We start from the raw sequence: 23,401 nt of genomic DNA, 5'->3' as shown, positions 1-23,401 counted from the left end.
TCTCCTTGTGATCTTCTCCCTCAGTTCCTTTTGTCCAGCTGCAGACTCTGTGTCAAGATCATAAAGGTATCCATAGGAAAGAGTCTCGCTCATTCTTGCTATCCCTTGTGGCCTCCCAGTTGGAGATTTTCTTGTTGGGCCTTTGGTAAATCCTTGCTGAGTCAAAGCCACTGGGCAGTCCCGGCATTGCCCTTACTCCATGGTCCTCATGACATGTGCCACCCAGGGGGATTCCCCCTGTGTTGTCACCATCCTTAGATGTTGATTTCAGCATGTATTCAGGGAAGGCCTCTGTGTGTTGAGCACTCTGCTAGGGGCTGGGGAGCAATAGTGATCAATGGTGGGGGGAAATAGATACTAATTAATCAATCACACAATTAATATAAAATTCTGACTTTGATGATCTTCTCTAATAGGGGAATTCGACCTGATCCAGGCAGCTAGGCTTCTGTAGGACTGAGGTCTGAGAGATGAGTGGAGTTTGTCAGGCATAAAGAAGAGAGGGGAGTGGTCCAAGGAAAGGTGCTATCATGTGCAAAGGCCCTGTGTCAGGAAGAGGCGTGGTTCTCCAAGGAACTGAAAAGGAAAGCTGATACGGTTAGGGCAGGGATAGGGAAGATAAGCCGATGCTGGAGGCATGAGTGGATGGGACTCTACAGGGCTTGATGGGCAATATTGAGTTTGATCTTTATTCCTGATGGAAGTGTTTTAGTATGTTTTGAGGGTGGGGTAGATAGTAGTGTGTTTGCATTTTGAATAATCACCCTGGCTACGGTGTGGAGAGCAGTGTAGGAGGTGGGAGAGGACTCCTGAAGGCCAGTTAGGAAGCTGCCACATGAGTCCCATGGAGAGGTGGGAGCACCCCGGATCAGAGTCTTGGGGCAGAGAGAAAAGAATGGAAGGATGCTTCATGGGTAAATTAACAGGGCAGCTGTGATCGTGTGGCTGTTCTTTATTGAGCATGTGTTATGTACCAGCTACTGTGCCACACACTTTACATATGTTATTTACTTTCAGGGTTATTGGAAGGATTAAATATTCCTGTCCTTATTTTACTGATGAGGAAACTGAGGCTCAGAGAGGTTAAGTCACTCACTCCAGGCCACACAGCCAGTTCATGGCAGAGCCCTATAGCAGCTTCTCAAACTTCAGTGTGCATTTGGATCACCTGGGGATCTTGTTAAAATGCTGGGTTTGATTCAGCAGGTCTGGGGTGGGGCCCGGGATGCTGCATTCCTAACCTGTTCCCTGGGTATGCCCAGCTTCTGGTCCCTGGACCGCACTTGAGCGGCAGGGTCTGTCTGCCACCAGGGCTCACATTCTCAACCATGGCGCCTTAGAACAGCTATAGATGAAGTAAGATTTCTTACACTGTCAAATCTGAATCCCCACGGGCACGATGTGGGAGAGCTGTCTGGACCTCAGATAGGTAGGGAGTGATAGGACATTTTCATTTCCTACATTTGCCTTTCACCCTCTCAAGCAAACCCCAAACTGAAAAAACGGTTGGAGGCAGCACTTCCCCCTTCTATTCCGCATCCCACCCCTTCACCCCTCAGCACAACCCAATCCCACCTTTATCCAGCTTCTGAACTAGACCAGGGGTTACGTGTAGCCACGGATGTCTCTTCAACAGCCACCAATCAGATCACACTGTGGGGCACTGATAGATGGGGTTAGACTGAGGAATCTCATATGGATGGTTGCTCAGTACCAAGCTGTCGGCTGTTTCCCTGGACCGTACTGAAAGGGAAGGGAAAAAAAAAAATCAACCCAACATTCCAATCTCTTTAACTGTATGGCCATTAGATCCCAGGATCATTAGAGACCAAATCTCCCGGCTCAGCCCCTGCAGATGGGGCCAGGTGTCACTGCTGGGAGATGCCAATAAGGCTGTGAGTCATGGTGTGTGCACTTGTCTTTAATGACTGGGAAAATCCAGTTCCCTTCTTGGCAGCTTTGAGACGTTGCAACTGTGGTTCTGGGTCACTGCCAGGCCTGATGCTGTCTGTGTGCGGGTTTTCTTTAAAAAGGGGAATGTCTCACCATTTCATTGACCACTCCTTCCTCCCCAGTTGCCCCAGGGAACTTTGCAACACAACCTTTCTCTTAGTTTTCCACTCTAGTGGTGGGCTGCCAGTCATTCTGATGTCCTCCCTTCCTCAAACGCATCCTTTCTCTCTTGGTTCCATTGTTCTGGGGCTCCTGAGCCGGGCCGAGCATCTGTGTCGGGTGACATGGTGGATGCTGGTCGCTTTTCTCAGGAGAGAATTCTAGAGCTCGGAAACAGGTAGGAAGAACATCTTAAACAAAATAATGATGTCTGCATCAGACTATGAAATAGTTTTCAATTTAAGATTTCATGTCATTGCAATTCGTTCAGGTGGACAAGAACGTCTTTTGTTTGACAGAGAACTGAAGGGATGTCTTAGGATTCATCTCCCATTGCTCTGCCTGTGTGTCTCTCTCATTGGAGCTGTGTTTTCTGCCTTTGCAGGACTTGGCCAAAGGAAGGCTTTGTGGTCTATTGTTAGGTGTTCTTTGGAATCTATAAATCACAGACTGCTGCTGGGAGGGAGGGGCTTCTCGAGCTCATCCAGAGCTGCCTTCTGTCTCCAGCACGGACGTGCATGGATGCACACGCAAACGATGACTGCCTGTTGAGTATTTCTGGAACCCAGTGGGGGCAGAGGTATGCTTTCTCTTGGCATTCAGTTCTCATGTCTCTTGATTCTTAATGTCACGTTCTCGAGTCCGTCCCAAATTCCTCTTGCTGTGGCTCAGGCTGCCCCTGCCCTAGTCAGCTGTGCTACCGTCCTGGCCCATGTTCTTGGAGATCGCACCATCCCGGTGCAGTTAGGTGTGTGTCCTGTCCACGGCAAGTCACTTCCCTAGTCTGAGCCTCACGTGGTTCTTGTAAAATGTGGCTTTGGGAATAGACTGTGTCTCTGGCACTCAGATTCTGTTTGACTTTGAGATGCAGGCTCTGTGCTGCTGTCGTTTCTCTTGCTGGTTGGCCTTCTCTCTGATGCCCAGCTATAAAGGTCTTCTCTTCTGTCAAGCCCGGTGTCATCCTATCCACCCTATGGCCACCCGTCTACCCAAGCACCTCCTCTAGACTTGGGAGTAGCACCATAGCATTTCTTCCTTATGTGTTTCATCCTAACAACCTTTAGCTTGTACGTTACAAACATTCCTGGATATTCATTATAGAAAATCCAGGGGTGCCTGGGTGGCTCGGTCGGTTGGGCGTCCAACTTCGGCTCAGGTCATGATCTCGCGGTCTGTGAGTTCGAGCCCCGCGTCGGGCTCTGTGCCGACAGCTCAGAGCCTGGAGCCTGTTTCGGATTCTGTGTCTCCCTCTCTCTCTGCCCCTCCCCTGTTCATTCTCTGTCTCTCTCTGTCTCAAAAATAAATAAACATTAAAAAAAATTTTTTAAAAAGAAAATCCAGAAAGAATAGTTCAATAAGAAGAAAAAAACTAACAACCAGTGAACTTCTCACTATCAGACATAACCGCTGTCGGCACTTCGGTGTATTTTCTTCCTTTTTTTTTCCCCCTTTAAAATACTTACACGTGGTCCAGTAAATTTCACATTATATAATTTGATGCCCTGCTTTTTCACTGAATATTCTATAATTAGCATTTCTGTGTATCACTACGCACACTTAGAAACAATTTTTATTATCTGTTTAATACTTTATATCTCATCCTTTATCGAGCTCTTGCCTGATTATATGAATACCTATCCTGTCAAGCCTCTGAACTACCCAGATCAAATGGGATGAAATGTGCAAAGAGCTACACAAATATAAATGACCGTAAGTTTTATGTCCCCAAGTGAACTGCATTACTGAATTGTCACAAACTTGTCATATATTTTTCTGTCACCAGGTTTTGCACATCAATGGGCACAACAAGCCGTCTGGATTTGCTCTTTAAAAGGGAACATACATATTAATAAATTCTGATATTTTCCCCCCGGCAATTTCTTAGAGCCTCTGGCCTAAGGAGCTCACTCGAAGTGCAGAAAAAGGAATGTGCACAGAGATGTTCGTTAGGGCATTATTTACAATTGCCGCAAAGTAAAAGTCCCTGACACATCTGATTATATGGGAGGAGGGCTGAGTAAATGACGCTGAACCGACTTGCTAGCCTATTGTATAGCTATCGAAAATGATGTTTGCAAAGCCGTTGTAATAAAATGGACCTTGTTTCTGCCATCATCCCTGGAAGAAGCAAAGGTGAATGGAAAAGAGAGGAAAGAAAAGTACCCAAGTGGGAATGGTGGTTATAGTATTCAAATAGTGGGTGGTGGTTTTCTTTTGCTTTTCTACAGTGAGCATGTACATGTTGGATACATTAAGAGATGGATGGACGGATGGATGGATGGAAGGAAGGATAGATAGGGTTAGCAACTTTATTCTTTAAAAGTATCATAAAGAATGTGTACAGAAGAGGGAGGTAGGGGGCACAGAGCTGAGCTCAAGTGTGGGGAGCGACCTGAATGTGGAGAACGAGAATGGGGGCTGAAGCCTGGACCGAGCTGAGACTTCTGGAAAATGCTCAGAACCACAAAAGGGAACTATTTGTTTTTGGAATGGGAAGAACAGAGTACGGATGGGCATCTCATTTGAACATAGTAACATCATTATAAAAGGAAAAACCCAAACTGCTAGTTCCTCATTTGCTCCTACTTTTGACTAGAGCTGGCAGGACAGGCCTTGCAGAGAGTCTGGCAACGGGCGCGTTCTGTCATAGTTTATAAAAGTGGAGGTAAACAGGGGGGCACCTGGGTGGCTCAGTTGGTTAACCGCCCGGTTCTTTTTTTAAAATTTTTTTTTAAACATTTATTTATTTTTGAGACAGAGAGAGACAGAGCATGAACGGGGGAGGGTCAGAGAGAGAGAGGGAGACACAGAATCGGAAACAGGCTCCAGGCTCTGAGCTGTCAGCACAGAGCCCGACGCGGAGCTCAAACTCACGAACTGTGAGATCATAACCTGGGCTGAAGTTGGACGTTTAACTGACTGAACCACCCAGGCACCTCTCTAGCCCCCCTTTTTTAAGTAGGCTGTATGCCCAATATGGGGCTCAAACTCACAACCCTGAGAATAAGCAGTGTATGCTCTACCCACTGAGCCAGTCAGGTGCCCCCCCCCAATGTTTTTTTTTTTTTTTAAATAATCTCAGACTTGTAGAAAAGTTGCAAAAATATAAAAAAGATATCACATTTACCCTTCACTCCGATTTCTCAAATATTACCCTGTTTTCTCTTTTCTCTTGCTACACACACATAACACAGTTTTCTGAACCATTTGAGAGTAAGACGCAAGCATAATGCCCCTAACCCTTAAATACTGCATTGTGTATTTCCAAAACCTTCATGCCACTTTTCTACATAACCACAGTAAAACTGTTAAAATAGGAAATTGAGGGGTGCCTGGGTGGCTCAGCTGGCTATGCATCTGACTCTTGATTTTGGCTCAGGTCATGATCTCATGGTTCGTGAGACTGAACCCCGTGCCAACAGCATGGGGTTCTCTCTCTGCCCCTCTACTGCTCGCACTCTCTCAAAATAAATTGAAAGGAAGGAAGGAAAAGGGGAAAAGAAAGAAAGAAGGAAAGAAAGAAAGGAAGGAAGAAATTTGACACTGATATGATACTGCCACCTGATTCTTACACCCCATTCAGATTTTGTCAGTTCTGTTGAAAGTTGTCTTTCTAGAAATAATGATAATCGCTGCTCTGGGATTACATTCAAGTTCACATACAGCATTTAGGACATGTCTCTCTGGTATCCTTGAGTCTATAACAGTCCCTCAGTCTTTCCTTTTCTTTCATGACCTTAATGTCTTTGAAGAGTGAAGGTCATTTACGTTGTACATTGTCCCCAGATTTCGGTTTGTGTTTTGGGCGGGAATGCCACTGAAATGATGGTGGTGTATCCTCAGTGTGTCCTATCACGTGGTGTATGACATCTAATTGTCCCTACTAATAGTTTTTAAAAATATAAATAACTTGGGGCGCCTGGGTGGCTCAGTCGGTTAAGCGTCTGAATTCAGCTCAGGTCATGGCCTCACGGTTCGCGAGTTCGAGCCCCGCATCAGGCTCTGTGCTGACATCTCAGAGCCTGGAGCCTGCTTCGGATTCTGTGTCCCTCTCTGTCTCTGCCTGTCCCCCACTTGTAGTCTGTCTCTCTATCTCTCAAAGATAAATAAACATTAAAAAATTTTTTTAATAAAATAAAAAATATAAATATTGAGATATAATGCGCATACCATAAAAATCACCTGTTTTGAAAGCATAAAATTCAGTGGTTTTTAGCAATTCACATAGCTGTACAGTCCTCATCCACCAACTATAGAACATTTTCATCACCCCAAAAAGGCGTCATACCCACTAGTCGTCATTCTCCATGTCTTCCTTTCCCCAGCCCCTGGTGACCACTAATCTACTTCCCGTCTGCATGGATTGGCCTGTTCTGGACATTTCATAGACATGGAAGCCTACATTCCGTGGCCTTTTGTGTCTGGCTTTCCCTTAGCACAGTGTTTTCAAGGTCCCTCCCTGCTCTGGAGTATATTAATACTTCCTTTCTGTTTATGGCTAAGTACTACTCCATTCCATATATATTCTACATTTTGTTGATTCATTCATCAGTCAGTGGACATTTGGGTTGTTTTCACCTTTTCGCTATTAAAAATAGCGCTGCTGTGCACATTTGTATACAAGCTTTTGTGCGGACTCGTGTTTTTTTTATTTTCCAGGGGATGTGTCAGGGGACCCCTAGGTTCAGTGATTCGCCAGGAGGGCTCACAAGCTTCAGCACTTAGCCCTATTCCCGGCTGAGATTTTTACTGTAGCGACAGGACGCAGAGAGAAATCAGCAGAGGGAAAAAGTGCATGCAGGGAAGCCCAGAGGAAACCAGGCACCGCTTCCAAGAGTCCTGTCCCGGTGGAATCACGCAGGAGATGCTGAGTTCTTCTAGCACGGAATTGTGACAACACGCATGAGGTGTTATTTATCAGGGAAGCTCATTAGAGACTCAGTGCCTGAGGTTTTTACTGGGGTATGGTCACATAGGTACTATTTTATTTTATTTTATTTTATTTTATTTTATTTTATTTTATTTTATTTTTGATTTTTTTTAACGTTTGTTCATATTTGAGAGAGAGAGAGAGAGAGAGAGACAGAGTGCAAGTTAGGAAGGGGCAGGACGAGAGGGAGACACAGAATCCGAAGCAGGCTCCAGGCTCTGAACTGTCAGCATGGAGCCCGATGGGGGGCTTGAACCCGTGAACCGTGAGATCATGACCTGAGCTGAAGTCAGACACAACCGACTGAGCCACCCAGGTGCCCCACATAGGTACCATTTTAGCATGTACCAAAACTCTAGACTCCCTGAAGGAAAGTGGGTGTTCAGCATAAGGTCAGGAAACTACCCTCACTATTTAGGATGGTGGGAACATTCGCGAAATCCACGTTCCCACATGCCAGCCAAGGACCAACCTTGCAGGCAGGTCTTTCCAGGGATAGAAGCCTGGGGCCAGCTGTTGGCTCTTTTCTACACAGGTCCACACCTAAAAGTGCAGTTGCTGGGACTATTTAACCAAAATTCTCTCCAACACCAAACTTCTCTCCAATGTGACTACACCATTTTCATTCCCATCAGCAATGCATGAGGGTTCCAATTTCTCCCCATTGTGGCCAACACTCGCTGTTGTCCGTCTTTTTGATTATAGCCTCCTAAGAGACAGTAATAGGTTTTTAAGTTAGTGATTTGCAAGCATTTAGAACAAAAAATGCTGATTCGGAGGAGCCAAAATGGGTTCTCTAAGAACAAATCGTGCCAGTCTAACCCCTGATTTTCCTTTAAAAAAAAAAAAGCAGCAATTTATTTTTTCTGTACAAGCTATGCTAGGGGACTGTTTTGTGTTTCAGCCCTGTCCTTCAAATATCTCCATGTCCAAAAATGGAGACACGGGGCTTGTAGTGATTGGTGGGCTCCTCACTTGCTGACAGATGACACTCAAAAAGGCTACATCCAGGAGAAAGGCCCCTGCTGCTGTTCCCCGACGCCGTTCTCAGCCCCCCTGTTTAATGTTTCTGTCCAAAACTCAGGGGGAGACACAGATGGCAGTCCTATCAAGTTTGCAGATTACCCAAAGCAGACAGACACATGCACATTGAATTATAAGATCTGGTTCCAGAAAGATCCTGACAGCACAGAATGGTAGGCAGAGTCCTACAAGATGAAATTATTAGGGACAAGTGGCAAGTCCCCGCCCACAGGATCTGGTCCAGATGAGAGTAGGGAGAGTCTGCACTTTGGTTTTCGGCTCATTCACAAACGTATAGCCAGCCATAACGAATAGGCAACGAAGTCTCAGGGCATCTTGGAAAAACGTTACGATGTGTGGGTCTGCCGTTTCAGGGGACTCAGGGCTCTGCCATGAGGGGTGCTGTTGAAGGAGCTGGGCACTCAGTTGGCCAACAGACAGCCTGAGGTGACTGGTGAGCTGACCTACCTGCTGGAAGGTCTCTGCTATGAAGGCAGTATGAACTGTCTTCCCCATGGCCCATAGGGAAAACAGATTTGGACTGATTAAGGAAGAACTCTGTGAAACTACAGTCAAATGGGCTGCCTGGTAAGGTGGTGAGCACCCCGTCACTGGGGGTGTTCAAAGAGACATGGCATAATCTTTTATTAAAGAACTTGCATGAGGCAAGAGGGAGACTTGATGACCTTTGAGGTCTTAGAATTGCCTAACAGGAAGCCAGGGACTATCTACCTCTCAAGCCCAATCCGAGGGTCACCCAAGGCATGTATCACCAGCTGCAGAGTGAGATTAGCCTTTCTGTGGGTCATCCTCAGCTTGTGCCCCTCACAGTCTGTGTGTCCGTCAGCACACTTGGGGATCCACTTGAGACACACACACTCGCCCTCTTCTGAGTGCCTCTGTTGTGCAGAAGCCCCGCCCCTCTGACCCATTACCTGCCTTGCCCATGATGTGTGTGGTCTGCCAGTCTGCCAACCATGTGTTAAACTCTACAGCCATTTTCTTGTTCTTACAGTCATTCGGCAAATATTTAGTGATCCACCTATTATGTGCCAGTCCCTGGATGAGTTGCCAGGCATGTGGCAATGAATAGGGGTTTAGGGGACTTACCCCATAATCCAAGTATAAAACTTGACTGCGGGCTGCTGCAGGGTGTGACATCAGGAATGCAGGGGAAGGAGTGGGGGGGGAGGGCAGGTCTGACTTAGGCCTCCTGCCCTGCAAATTGCCCTGCACACTATTTCAACTGGGATCTGAAGGAAGATAAGCAGTTGGCAGGAAGTAGAGGGTGGGGCCAGGGAGCATCCCCACGGTGGCTGTGGCCCAAACTGCAGCTGAGCATAGGACAGGACACCTGATCGGTGCTTGCTTGCGGGGCTTGAGGAAGAGAAGTAAGGACTACCTGGCTGGGGGTCTTTTCCCGTCCCCTGCTCATCCAGTGCCCAGGTTGAGCCACTTGTGACCCGAGATGGGAGACGTCTTGTGTGTGTGTGTGTGTGTGTGTGTGTGTGTGTGTGTGTGTATGAGAGAGAGAGACTGAGAGCCACCCTGGTTGCTTCCTGAATCCAGTCCCAAGTGGCACAGGGATTATTTGTGCCTCCGTTCCCCTCCACTGATGTGGATGACTGAGAACACGGGCCCCGTTCCAAACGTCTCCACAGTGGCAGCTCCTCTGAGAACACGTAGATACCTACGATTCTCCTAATTACTCTGGTACACCCACTTCTCTCTCTTTCTCTTAAGCAGGGGGGATTGGAGGGGAGGGTGCGGTCCTCCCCCTCCAGACCTCTGCTGCTGCTTCCCTGCTGTCATTTATGTTTTACCAGCCTCCTGCCGCTCTCCCACCCTCCCCTCCCCCCCTCACAATGGCTAAACTGAGGGGGCCTCCAGATAAGAGAGACTGAGGGAGGAGGCCAGTCTCCCTTAAGCACTCATACCCGGCAATTAGTTTCTGTTATTGCCAATTCAGGATAAGTAGAAAATAACAGAGGAATAGAACTAGGACTCAAAGCCTGTGCCAAGTGCTTGGCATGCGTTACCATGACATTTTCATGTATGTCACATGGGAAGCCACATATCAGGCCAGGCATGGGGATGGGCTTGGCCAGTGTGGGAGTCGAAAGAGCTGGATTCCAGCCCTGCTGGCTGTGCTTCCCTGATCACTTCCATCTCGGAGCCTCGGCTTGAACGTCCACGAAATGGAGAGGTGCTGCTAGATTATTCTGCCATTTCACAGGGAATGCGGGACCTAGGCTTGTCACGTCTGCCCTCCTGGTCTGTGTGTTTGGGCCACAGTGGCAAACACAGCGGAAGTTTTGGTCCAGGTGTGTCTGGAAGGGACTGCTTCTAAGCCTTGGTACCCGGAGTGGCAGAACATAGAGGATGAAGGTAGAGATGTCCAGAGAGAGGGAGCTGAGACAGGAAGGTAGGCTGGGAGATAGGGGGAGAAAAGTAGAAGGGTGCCGGACAGCGTCTGGAGGTGAGGTTGGAAATAGAAACACATCACCAGATCTGTCGTTTTCAGGGGTGGCCCATGGACCAGCAGCATCACGCGGGAACTCAGTAGAAAGGCAGATTCTTGGCCCCACCCCCCCAGACCTGCTGAATCAGAAACTCAAGGATGGAGCTGATAGTCAGATTCAGCAAGCTTTCCAGGTGATTCTAATGCACACAGAGTTTGAGAGCTAAGGGTGACTGGAAGGAGGGTGGTGGCTGAGGCTTGGGGGACCGGATGGGAATTTTAGAGGCTGAGGAAGCTTGTCAATCACGTGCAGGTCGGAAACCAGGCATTTCCAGCTACTTTCTTTCATTCAAACCTTTCAGGATTGGGGATTAAACCTTTCAGCAAAGTAGCCCTTGCTGTTCCCATTTCAAAGAGGTGTCCACTGAGGCTCTGAGACTTGCCAAAGTCAAAGCAGGGGTGAGATGAGAACCCAGGCCACTCTGGCCCTGAAGCCTGAGTTCTTTCCACCACACCAGCTGCCTCCTTGCCCACCTGTCCCTCAGCTGTGCCTCTGCCGCCTGCCCCTGCTCCCTCCTCTGCTCCGCTGTCACCCGGGCAGCCCACCATGCAGAGGCAAAAAGACAGCATCCTTGAGGCAAATAAGGGAGACCCTGGGGGATGGGGGAGCAGCGCTGAGGGTATATTAGCCTGGCTTCCTCCAGCCTCCAGTGCTAAGTGCGGCTGGAGGACCAAGGTGGTTGCATGATGTTCCTGCAGGCCAACATAGTTGCCTTAATGTAGTAAGAACTGCACAGCCTGGGTGCCAAAGTCAATAAATACTCGTTGCTGCCTACATGTACCAAGCCCTGTGCTGGGTGCTGTGGGAGAAACTGAGGCAAGCATAGTTTCTGGCTTCAAGGAGCTTATGGTTCAGAGCCAGGGAAACAAAAACTGACAGTGACTAGCTGGGGTGCTAGGGAGCCTGGGATGGCCAGGGTACGTCAACAGGTGTTGGAAAAGTTCAGAGAGACTCATGTGGTGACTTTAGGGGACAAAACAAGGACTTTGGGGGACAGGCCTACAGCTTTGGGGCCGCAGGGCACCGGTTCCATTCCCAGCACTCTCATTGACTCTCGGTAACCTTGGACAAGTGACCTCATGTCTTTGCCCTGTGTCCTTATCTATGGAATGGAATCAACAATGCCTCACTAGGGGATTGCTTTATTAGATTACACCTGGCACCACTCAGCGAGTTATTTCCTTCCTTTCAAAGGATCAGTTTAGGCCAGAGCAAAACAGGAAGGCTTCATGGAAGAGGTAGCTTTTCTCTTTGGCACTGAAGGGCGGCTAGAATATATTTGGTGCTTTCTGTGTCTTCTCTAAGGAATCTGTGGGTAGACTCTGGACTCATGGGGTCATCTGAGGAGAACGGCCTTTCAGGCAGCTGTGGAGAGGGGTAGAGAGAGAGAGAGAGAGACACAGAATGTGAAGCAGGTTCCAGACTCCCAGCTGTCAGCACAGAGCCCGATGTGAGGCTCGAACTCACTAACCGCAGGATCATGACCTGAGCCGAAGTCGGACGCTTAACCGACTGAGCCACTCAGGCGCCCCTGGAAGGTTATTTTTTCGATGTGGTTTCGGATCCTCTTGCAGAGGGCAAAGCCAGGTGGCCGGTACAGGTTGTTGGGAACGGCCGTGCTCAGGTTCCGTTTCCTGCTTTTTCTTGTAGATGATGCAGTTCGCCTGGCAGAGCTACAAGCGTTACGCGATGGGGAAAAACGAGCTCCGGCCACTCACGAAAGACGGCTACGAGGGCAGCATGTTCGGTGAGTTGGTGTCCGGCAGACCCACCGCCCCCCCGCTGCGGACTGAGTGGGGTGCGGTTTTGACTTTTCACCCCCTGAGTTGTGTTCCTATTTCCCCAGACCTGGGGGATCCCAAGGCTGACTTCCTTCTGGGCTGTTCAGGCTTCTGAGCTTTCTAGATTTGGGGGAAGCCCACACGTTTCCATCGCACTTTACACTCGTCTCTGTATGTACTTAGTGTGTGTTTTCGAGCAAACACACTCGGACGTGTGGCCGGGGACAGTGAGGAATGGAGACCTGCTTCCAAGGAGTAGGTTTGGAGCTCTGAAGGACACAGATGCGGAGGAGCTTTAAATCCACTCCTCCAGGCGTAGCTGTAAAATGATCTCGGGTGATTTCATAGAGATACAGAAGAGGTTTCTGATGACGTGGGCGCGGGCACTGCCTCCAGGGTCCTACAGGTGCGGCTTGCACGCTGACTTGGTGGACGGACAGAACTGTAGCCCGGCAGGGAGCAGCATGGGTGCTACCTCGTGTCACCAGCTCGTGTGTGACCTGCAGCCTCACTTGCCCATGTCTCTTCCCTCTCCAGCCACGGTTCTCCTAACTCGAAAGCCTCTCTCAGCTGGAGAGACTGCAGAGTGCCTTATTGTGGGCATGACCTCACGTTCCAAATTTAACACCCTTCCAGGTCGCCAGCTCTCCTCTCTGTAGGCCTTTCACAAGAAAAGCCTCCCGGCTTGCTTCTTCCTTGAGAGACGGGAGCTGTCTGGGGCTGGAGACAAAAATTCACCTGCTGTGTTCCTTACTCCTTAGAGACACAGGCTCCTGAGGTCCAGACCCAAAGAACCAAGTCAGTTGAAAAGTCCCAGGAAAACCTTTTTAATGTTTATTTATTTTGAGAGAGAGAGAGGGCAGGCGAGAGGGGCAGAGGGAGCAAGAGAGAGAGAGAGAGAGAGAGAGAGAATCCCAGGCATGCTCCATGCTCAGTGTGGAGCCTGACTCAGGGCTTGATCTCACGACCGCAAGATCACGACCTGAGCCGATATCAGGAGTCGGCCACTTAACCAACTGAGCCACCCAGGCTCCCCTCCCAGGAAAACCTTGAAGACAAATTTAAAGGAATGGCCCCTGTGTGTATGGTCTTATTAGAAGCATTTGTGTTGCGGGAAAAGAGACACAGGACCTGCTTTCCTCCCCGTAACCAGTCAGCATCACATCCTTTCTGGACGTTCAGATAATTCACTCAGGGTGCGCGCGCGTGTGTGTGTGTCTCGGGGGTGGGGGGGTGGAAAAGGAAGAGAGAGAGAAAGAAAGAATTTGGGTAGCTGCTTTTATTTTTCTGATTATCACAGGAATGTAGGAGAAAAGAAAAAGTATCAAAAGGTGTAAAACAGAAAACAAACCACTCGTTCTGCCACCCGGATGCAGCCTGTGTTGATATCTTGGTTCACTTCCTTCCAGTCTTCTCTGTACTTTTTTTCTCTCTCTGTATGCAATTCCATGTCCTCTTTCTCTCTCCATCTCTCTCTGTTTTGGCTTAATGTTACATTCATAGGTATTTCCCTAACTTATTCAAATTTTTTTCATAAAGAATGGTTTTAATGGTTGCAATTAATGCACGGCTGTGCCGTAGTTCATTGAACTATCCTGCTAACGTTGGACAGAAGCTGTTTCCATTTTTTTGCTATTAAAAACAATTCAGCAGTTGCCATCTTTGTGCATAAAATGTCTTAGCATAGATTGCTACGGAGGACTCTTGAGTCAGAGGAGAGGAAGACACATGTTTCCTTAACCTCAAATATGAAATGTACAGATTTCTGTTGAGGAGCCTGGTTGTCCTCCCTGCCTTAGAACAGACCTTCCCCAACATCAGCCCGGGGGAAAGGCGGCTGGCGTGAGTCTCCTCAGAGTTGTTGGAGCTTTGGCTCCTGATGTAAATCGGGGCTGGAACCACGGAGGCAGTGTGCGAATTTTTGGGGAATTGGTGGAAGTCGGGGGAGGCTGATTTCTGCAACTGCACAGCAGGGGCATAGCTGTTGCTCAGACCATCCATGGGGACAGAGGGAGCACCACAGGGAGCACTCCAGGGAGGATCGGGCTAAGCCACCTCCCCTTGTGTAAACATTCCTCAAGGCTGCCGTTTGCATCTCAACTCTTCAGCCCCTCTTCAGTCACCAGACCTGATGGAGAGTGGGCAGCTGGAATGGTGGAAAGAAACTTGGACCTGGGTACAGGTCCTCACTCTGCCCCGTGCTGTGCGGCCAGGTCCAAGTCACTTCGCCTCACTGGGCCCCTGCTCATCCGTCCTTCACACTGGACTTCTGTGTGAGCACGTATGACCACGCAGAGGGCCAAGCGTGTACGAGTGATTTACGATTTACAGCATAACAAATGCAGTCGGCAGTTGCCCAGGTGAGGCCATGGGAGGTCCTGAGGTCCCCCGGGCATCTGTCTCCCAGAGCAGCCTTAGCAGGACCCCCGGTGCCGCATCGTCCAGTGTTTGCAACAGTCCTGGCAGTGACGCAGCGTCTTTCTTCTGCCGCCAGCAGAGAAGTGGCAGTGGGCGGCTGGCTCCTGGGAGAGGAGGGTGGGCAGGGGCCCGGGTACTGGGCAGGGAGAGCTCGTCTCAGTTTACTCTTTCACTCAACAAGTGTTTATTTACCAGCTCCTGGTTGTGTGAGCTTAGGCAAGTCAGCTCTCTACAATCCTGAGTTTTTCTGCACAGCGGAGCTAAAGAAGACCTCAGAGCCCCAGCCCAGGGCCTACCTGACACGGAGAACCTGCCAAATGGGTAGTAGCTATGACCGTGGCAACCGCATGTGTGTCTTATGAGACAGAGGCTTATGGGAATGCAGAGGAAGAGGTTCTGGTTTGGACTGGATCCATGAGGGGCTTTGAAGCCAGACTGTTCCTGAAGACAGAAGGAGGTGAACTGGCCTGAATTCAGCTGCTTGTCACCCTGCCACTTCTTTTTCTGGACTCACGTGGGCCGCTGGGTGGCCTCGTTGCTGGGCTCTGGCCGCTGCCGTCTTCCGTGACTTTGCCGTAAACTGAGCCCCGCCGAGAAGGTTGGGTGGGAGCAGTGCCCACCCTGCCCCACCTGGCCGGGTCGTTTGGACACAGGCCCTTGCAGTCCCCTCTTCCTGGCCTGCAAGGCCAAGAGGGCTGCATGCGGGGAGGAGTGATGGGTTCACACTGGCGCCTGGCTCAAGCGTGGTGTCCTGTGCAGCCCTCCTCTGCATTTCACCACGTTGGTTCCCCTCTCAGCTGCCCGTGCACCCCTCCCTGAATCTGTTCTCACTCTGAGAGCAAGACCACTGAGCGAGGTGTCTCTCAAGCCAGTGTTCGTGTCCTAAGCAATTCAGTATCAAAGTGGCTTCCTTTTTACTAACATCCGGCTCAGCAGGCCCTGTCCGAAATTGTTCCCAAGACCCCGGGGCTGTGGGTAAGGACACAGCCTGCTCCTTGCCTTGTGGCCCAGGCCACGGCAGGTATCTGCTTCTTTCCCCGTCCTCTGAGATGTCACCGGAACGTCCCTGTTAGTGTCCAGCCAGATGGTGGAAAGAGCGTGGACTTTGGATCTAAGCCTGCCTGAGCAGGGCCTCTGTGTTGCCACTTGGTAGCTGTGTGGCCTCAGACTGTGGAGTGGGGCAGAGGCCCCTGCCTCCTGGGCCTGTGGTGACAGACTGGAGACAAAGGCCTAGCCCCGAGCAGACCCAGAGCAGGCACTCGATGGCAGTGCTCTTATCGCTGGTAACCCTCAGAGGTTCGGTGCACAGAGGCCCAGCTTCCTTACCTACGCAAAGGGCTGCTGCTAGGAGTTGGAGGACATCAAATGAGCTAGCTGAGGAGCATGGGACTCAAGGGCCACACGGCTTGCATTTACATGCTGCTCCACACTGATTAGCTGTGTGATCGTGGGCAAGTTTAACCTTTCTGGGCCTCAGTGTCCCAGCTATAAGTTGGAACAACGGTACTAGCTACTCACAGGATTGGTTTGAGAGCTAAAGGAGCTAAGACACAGAAGCGCTCATATTCATGCCTGGCGTTCTTCAAGTCAGCTGATGTGAGGCTGATGTAAGTCCCTTAGGACAGTATGTGCCCCTCCTGTTTTGACGGGAGCATGCCCAAGACCCCTGGGCTCAGGGGGCCACCTGAGGGCTCCAGGGCTTTCCAAGCCTGCCCTGCTTTCCCAGCCCTTGAGTACCCATGGCAGAGACCATGGGTGGGCAGCCCACTGGTGGACAGCATCCCGTTCGCTCCTTTATTGAAGCAGCTGACAGAGGAGTTTTTAACAGGGAAGAGGCAGGGAAAGGTTAAGGTTCAAGGCCACGGAATAAATCAGCCTCCTGCCAGGATAAGAATTTCCGGGCAGGTAGTAAGTGACACCTTGCATCGGTGCCAGCTGCCAGCCTTGAAGCACTTAACGAGCATTAATCCTCCCAAGAAGTCTGAGTGAGCCATGATAACTTCATCTTGCCTTGGCAAAAGGGAAAATCAGCACGAGCACAGAGTCTTGGGAGGGTGCCACCAGTGGGACTCTTTGAAGGCAGGTCCTACTTCATCTGAGTGTGGGGGAAACCAAGCTCAGAGAGGGGAAGGGACTTTCGGGGTGACACAGCCTATTAATTGCAGGACGGAGGCTCAGACTCTCGGCATGAGTCCCAGCCCAGGGCTCTTTGCACCACCCACTCTGAGATTAGCTAAATTGGCCAAGGCCGGATTGTCAAAATGCAGGCCTACGGTCATGGCCAGATCACCACCAGGAGCTAGGAGTTTGTGGAGCTTTAGCAGGAGGACACTGTCAGGGAGTGTATGATTTGGGGGTTCCCTGCACATGCATTCTCTTATGTCTTCCTCATAGCCCTCGGAAGGAATAAACTACCCATTTTATCCCTATTTCACAGATAAGGAAACTGAGACTAGGTGAGTTTTAGGACTTGCTTAGTCACACAGTTATCAAGCAGAGACTTCATCACAAGGCTGTCAAACTCCAAAAACCAACCCATAAACCACCGTGCTGCCCTGTCCCCCAGTGACCACTTACGGTGGCCACAGAGAAGGAAACAGGGCAGAAGGATGGTTTCGGGGCTGGTGGTGCTGTATCTTCTACTCCAGTGTCCTCATGGAAGCTGGAGAAGACATGTACTTCATGGCCAGAGTCTGCTGCAGCCCATCTCCAGGCATCAGTTTCTAGTGGACATCAGCTGAGTATTCAGGGCCTGGAAAAAAGATTCAGATTTTCCTCTGTTCTCCCAGCATAGGAAGATATTTTATCCCTGCCCAATAACCTGAAAACACATGATTGCAAAACCCTCCACTGGCCGTCAGCATAATGAGCTAAGAGAGGTATGGATTTGAGAACCTCACCTGCCTGAGTTCGAATCCTGGCTCTGCCACTTACTAGTCATGTGACCATGGGCAAGTTTCTTTCTTTCTTTCTTTTTAAATGTTTATTTATTTTTGAGAGAGAAAATGAGTGAGCAGGGGAGGGGCAGAGAGAGAAGAGGACAGAGGATCTGAAGGGGGCTCTGTGCTGACAGCAGCCAGCCCAGTGTGGGGCTCGAACTCACAAACTGTGAGATCATGACCTGAGCTGAAGTCAGACACTTAACCAACTGAGCCACCCAGGTGCCCCAGGTTTCTTAATCTCTCTGCACCTCGGTTTCTCCATCTGTACAATGAGGATAATACCTACTTCACCCAGCAGCTGTGAAGATCAGATAAAGCCGATGTGTGTGAAACACCTGCCGAGTACACTCATTAACTGTAAGCTGCCTCCACTGTTATTCTATTTGTTAAAAGATAACTGTGAAAATAATTCTATTCCAAGGAAAGAAACAGTGCCTGGCACATCACAGGCAGTAGGCTCTTAATCAATATTTTGGAATGAATGAATCGCCCACCTCAGTCTCTGCCTGCCCTGTTTTCCCCTAGCCCCTCGTCCTGGGTTTGGCTGGGGAAGGGCTGGATCCTGCTGTGCTCTCTGTTCCTCGCACTCTCTCCAGCTGCCTTGACCTCCTCCTTTGTCACAAAGTGCACTTGGAATCCGCAAACTAACCCAGGAGAGCAACGGCCCTGCTTAGTCAGGAGATCTGCCTCTCGGGCATCTTCTCCGTGGAGCATGGAGGCACTTGTGTGGCCAAAAGCAATGCTGCCCTGCTCCCAACCGGCTCAGGATGACCGTGAGAGCCCCAAATTGGATTCCTCCTCTGCCCTGTGAATCCCCGATAGAACTGCCAACCAAATCCCCATTTCGAGGGATGATTTATGGCCTTGGGTGAGTTAAGAGGCAAAATGAACACAGCATGATTTTCAGATCACAGGCTGGGAATGTTCGGCCTTGGCAGAGAGAAAAATCATCTTTGCCTTGTAAACGGAGCAAATATGATGTTGAAGAGGGAATAAATCCAGGTCCCAAGATGTCATTTTTACAATTGCTTTCTGGCGTGTGACTCAGTAGTGCCTCCTGCAAAATGCTCACAGTCTCCCCGCCACCACACACACACACACCCCGGTCTTACTGGATCTTTTTGTGGGGGTGAGAGTTACTCTACCAGTATGGCTACCTAGGGAACTGCACACTTTGCCAGAGAGACAGTTTGTGAAAGCCACCTGCTTCTGCGGTTTTCCACAGAACTCCATGTTGTTCCCGCAGATCTCTGAGCTTGTTTCTGGGAGGCAGCCTTTTGACTTTGGAGGTACGCCTGAGTTCACGTCCTCATGAGCGTTTACCAAGCAAATGAAACTGGGCAAGTCATGGAATTCTCTGAAGCTCAGTTTACTCACCTGTGACGGCGAGGGGGACAGGCCTAGGTTGCCCCAGTACCCTGCCCGGCGTGCACGCGTCCCCTTCCCGGGCCCTTTCCCTCCTCCCCTGCTATTGGGTAACAGAGCACGTTGACTTCTCTGGCTGAAAACACCCTATCTACTTTGTGGACGGTTTCTTTTTTCTGAAAAACAAAACCAAAACACCAAGGATCCCATAGTTCTTGGGAAAATCAGCGTCGGGCCATGTTGTCACTGATTTTTAGCAGGCTGTGGTGCACATTCCTGACCCGGGCTTTGAGTTTGTTTTGAGAAAGAGCTGTCATCTTCCTTGGAAGTGGCGATGTTGCAATTGCTTGGATGGAACGGGTCAGGCGTAAGGGCAGCGAGCAAACCTTCCGGGCAGTCACATGTTTGGGGAGCCGTGGCCTCTCCATCCGGACGCTGGAGGCTGTCAAAGTGCAGAGGAAATGGATTAGAAATGCTGGTCACTGGCAGATGGGCTTTTAGCACAAGGAGGGTGATGGGATGGAAATATTAACCCCGCACGTGAAGGACGGGCAGAACTGGCCGTTGCTGGTCGGATGCTACGGCCTCATGGGGGCCTCCCTGTGGCCTTGAGTGACACCTCCGTGATTTCCCGGCCACCTCCTGAAGACCAGAAAGCCCCTCGGGTCACACCGGATAATTACCAGAGCAACGCGCTCACCTCTAAATTAGCCTGCTGGGTTCTCACACTCTGATGCTGCTGACCGTTCGTGGCACGGTGCTGTGTACCCGCCTCCCGCGAAGATTTTTTTTTTTCTCCCAAGTGCTTTCTAATTAAGATGCATCTCGGCCGTTTCCTTTTTTCTTTTTGTTTAAAAGGCTTCCCACCAGCACGGAGCATAACTTATTTCTCTAAAAAATATAGTAGCAGGTTGTTGTACAAAGAAAACCCGAGGTCAGGAGCCTTGGGTCCCCATCCCAGCCCTGGCGCCAGCTGCCATGGGAGCCGGCGGCTTCCTCTGGGCCTCGTCCGGTCTTCTGTACAAAGATGCCCATCCCCTCTGTGATTCCTGGTTGGTTACTAGGCTGATCTTTTTCTTTCTTTTTCTTTCTTTCTCCCCCCGCCACTCCCCCAACCTCTGAGAGGCTATTTGGGCTGTGCCGGTTCTCTTGACATCTGAAATTTTAGTAGCAAGACTTGTTCCTGTCAGGGAGAAGTGAGTCAGGGTATCTATTCCCAGAGCAAGCTGTTGGATGCCTAAGATGATTCATATTGAAAGCGACATTCCCTCCTGGAGGCGGGGTGTTCCCACCCACTTTCCAAAGACCTTGCCTTCCTTGGAAACGAGGCTGAGCCCACGGCAGACAACCAGCCCCCTTTTCTCCACACCACATTGATTCGAGTTTGGCATTTGCCAAATTTCCCAACAAACTCAGGGACAAATAGGTATGTGAATTCGCAGAATCTCAGACTGCCGGTGCCAGCTGGATCCTTTGAAACCATCTGGTCTGATGTCTGGAGGATGGGGAAGGAGGCGCCTGGAGGGAGGGACAGAAACGCTCACAAAGACCTGATAGCCAGGACTTGTGCCCTGGTCTATTCACTTGGGCCTGTGTCTCTCTCTCTCTCTCTCTCTCTCTCTCTCTCTCTCTCTCATTTTTTTAATTAGTTTTTAAAAATTGAGATGTAACTTACAGCTTACATGCAGTAAAATGCACACATCTTAAGTGCACATCGTAAGTGCACATCCCAATGAATTTTACGTGCAGGTACATCCTGTAACTACTGTGCAGATCGAGGTAGCATTTCCCTTACCCACAGGCCCCACCCAGTCAGTAGCCCCCACGGGTCACCACTATTCTGACTTCTATCATCTTAGATTAGTGTTGTCTGTTTGCTGCTCTTTACTCATAATTACATCATAAACAGTAGTTCATTCCTTTTCAAGTTTATCCACCCATTCTACTGTTGTTAGACATTTTCGTTTCCAGTTTGTGGCAATTACAAGTAAACCCCATACCCCTCAGTAGTCTCTCCAACTCTCCCTCCCCTGCCAGCCCCAGGCAACCATTAATCTACTTTCTGTCCCTACATAGATTTGCCAGTGCTGAACATGTCATATAAAAGGGGTCATATAATATCTGGTCTCTTGTGAATGGCTTCTTTCAGTGGACCTAATTTTTTGAGGTTCATCTACCCTGTAGCATATACTTCACTTCCCTTATTGCCAAATAATATCCCGTTGTGTGAGTATACCACATTTTGTTTGTCTTTTTAGCAGTGGATGGACATTGGATTGTGCCTACTTTTTAATTCACTTGTCTATTACGAATCCTACTGCTATGAACATTCACATCCAAGTTTTTGGGTGGATGTGGGTTTTCATTTCTCTTGGGTGTTCGTGTAGGAGTGGAGTTGCTGGATCATATGGTAACTCTGTGTAAACTTCTAAGGAGCTGCCAGACTGTTTGCCACGGTGGCCGTACCATTTTACGTTCCCGTTGAGGGTTACAAACACTTCTGTATGTGCTTTTTGGTGGAAACAAGCAGCCACTTATGTTGGGATCTGCCCAGGGTTCGAATCGCTGGGTCATGCCGTGTTCGGATGTTGAACTTTAGTTGGATGCTGCCAGTTTTGCAAAGTAGATAAACTAATCAGTAGTCCCACCAGCCACGTATGCTTGTCAGTGTGCTTAATCGTGGCCTCCTACTGAACCATACTTCCCTCTTAATCAAGACGCCCCCTCCCTTGTTAAAAGCCCAAGCTTGCCAGTTATGTGCTCCCTGGAGCGTAGCTGCCCTGTATTGTGTCTTCAGCCCTGGTCTAGAAGGGTCCCTGTTCTTCCTGCCTTAACCTAGGGAGGAACTGGGGCTCTCAGGCTGGCTGCCTCAAGTGCAAACGGTCAGCAAAGTCTTCCTTCATTACTCCCTGCCCACGCCGTCTCTCAGTGCCATGGGGTGACCTCTTTACTCCCCAGCCCATCCCAGCTGTGACACACAGGCCCAAAATGGCATGACCTGGACCTTCTTTCGTTCGGTTACCATGTGGGAAGGGGAAGGGTCTTAATAAAGAAAATGTTGATGTTGGGTCAGAAGACTTGGATTCTCCAAATCCTGCCTCTGCCAACTCACTGGGCAGGGGGCACGTTTGTTTTTGAGCCTCAGTTTTCTCTCCTGTGGAATGGGGAGGTTGACACCTTCTCACAGGATTGTCACTGGGATCCCATGAGACCATTTCTTCATCTATGATTGTTCAGTGCCTGGAATGTGCCAGAAACTCTTCTAGACACGGGGAAGTAGCGGGAGGCAAGAGTGATAGATACCCATGTACACCTCCCAGGCTAGTAGGGAGACAAATACACGAATTTATAGTTTCAGTTAAGGTAGTATGAGTACACCAAGGGCTCTTTGATTCATTCTTGGAGGGATGGGCTTCAAAAAGCCTTCCTGGAGGAGATGGCCTCTACACTGAGACCTGAAGCATGAACAAAGAAGCATAAGAGAGGGGGTCATGGGCACAGAAGGACAAGTGCAACAGCCTGGAGGGGAGATGGAGTGAGACCATGACCCTTGAGGTCTAAAAGATGTTCAGTGTGGCTGGAACAGGTGGGGGTGTGGTAAGAGACCATACTCGAGCAGCGCTGAATATAAGTGGGGTCCCACGAATGTAGCCCCCAATGTTCTCTCCCTATCCTGAACCTCAGGAACCAGGAGACCTGGCTTCTAAGCACCAATCTGCCCTGTGACCCAGACAAGGCCCATTCTCTCCGTGAGCTCATTTCTCCATCATACAGTGTGGGCGTCTGGCATATGGACTCTCCTGTTGCTTCCAGGTCCTAAAATAGTGGGTGACTGGGCTACTTTGGGGTGGTTTCACCCTGGCTGATGAAAGCCTGGTGTAGCCGGGTGGGCGGTGAGTTCAGCGGTGGGGGTGGAGGTGCGGCACAGGACCCTGGTCCCGAGTGAGGCCCCGGGACCGGCCACTTCTCTAGGCAGTGGGAGCCAGGACGTCCCTTCCCCCACCCCTGCGTGCCTCTCAGGCAGGCGGATCCATCCGTTCCCTGCTCCACTGTGGGCTGCCCTCCCCAGGCATGAGAACCAGGCAGGGATCAATAAGAGTTGCTGAGAACTTCTGAAGAGAGCACGGGGGAGGACAAAGAGACCCGGAAGTGTGTTGTCAGCACAATTTAGGGCTAATACTCAAGTTTGTTTTTCTTCTCATCAAATCTGAAAAGCGGTTTGAAATCCACTGCTCTTGTTTTGTTTTGTTTTTTAATGACTGGATAAAAGCACAATTGCATTTTCTCCCCCAATAACTTTGAATTCTG

At 49.7% G+C, this 23,401-nt stretch overlaps 1 protein-coding gene across 3 annotated transcripts in view; it reads left to right on the top strand.

The window, feature by feature from the left end:
* MAN1C1 (mannosidase alpha class 1C member 1) overlaps positions 1 to 23,401 on the top strand; it is a 141,724-nt gene that overhangs the window by 43,284 nt on the left and 75,039 nt on the right. For 2 of the 3 annotated variants that reach the window (XM_058718572.1, XM_058718571.1), the window contains exon 2: positions 12,238 to 12,334. In XM_058718572.1, coding sequence (XP_058574555.1) covers positions 12,238 to 12,334 — 97 coding nt within the window. Of the gene's footprint in view, positions 1 to 10,698; positions 10,721 to 12,237; positions 12,335 to 23,401 lie in introns of those variants that run through there. The other variant, XM_058718574.1, reaches the window with a different exon arrangement.

Source organism: Neofelis nebulosa, chromosome 2 (genome assembly GCF_028018385.1).
Source record: "Neofelis nebulosa isolate mNeoNeb1 chromosome 2, mNeoNeb1.pri, whole genome shotgun sequence".
Taxonomy (NCBI): Eukaryota; Metazoa; Chordata; class Mammalia; order Carnivora; family Felidae; genus Neofelis; species Neofelis nebulosa.
Note: the sequence above shows the minus strand (reverse complement) of the source record. Positions and strands in the feature narration are given on the sequence as shown.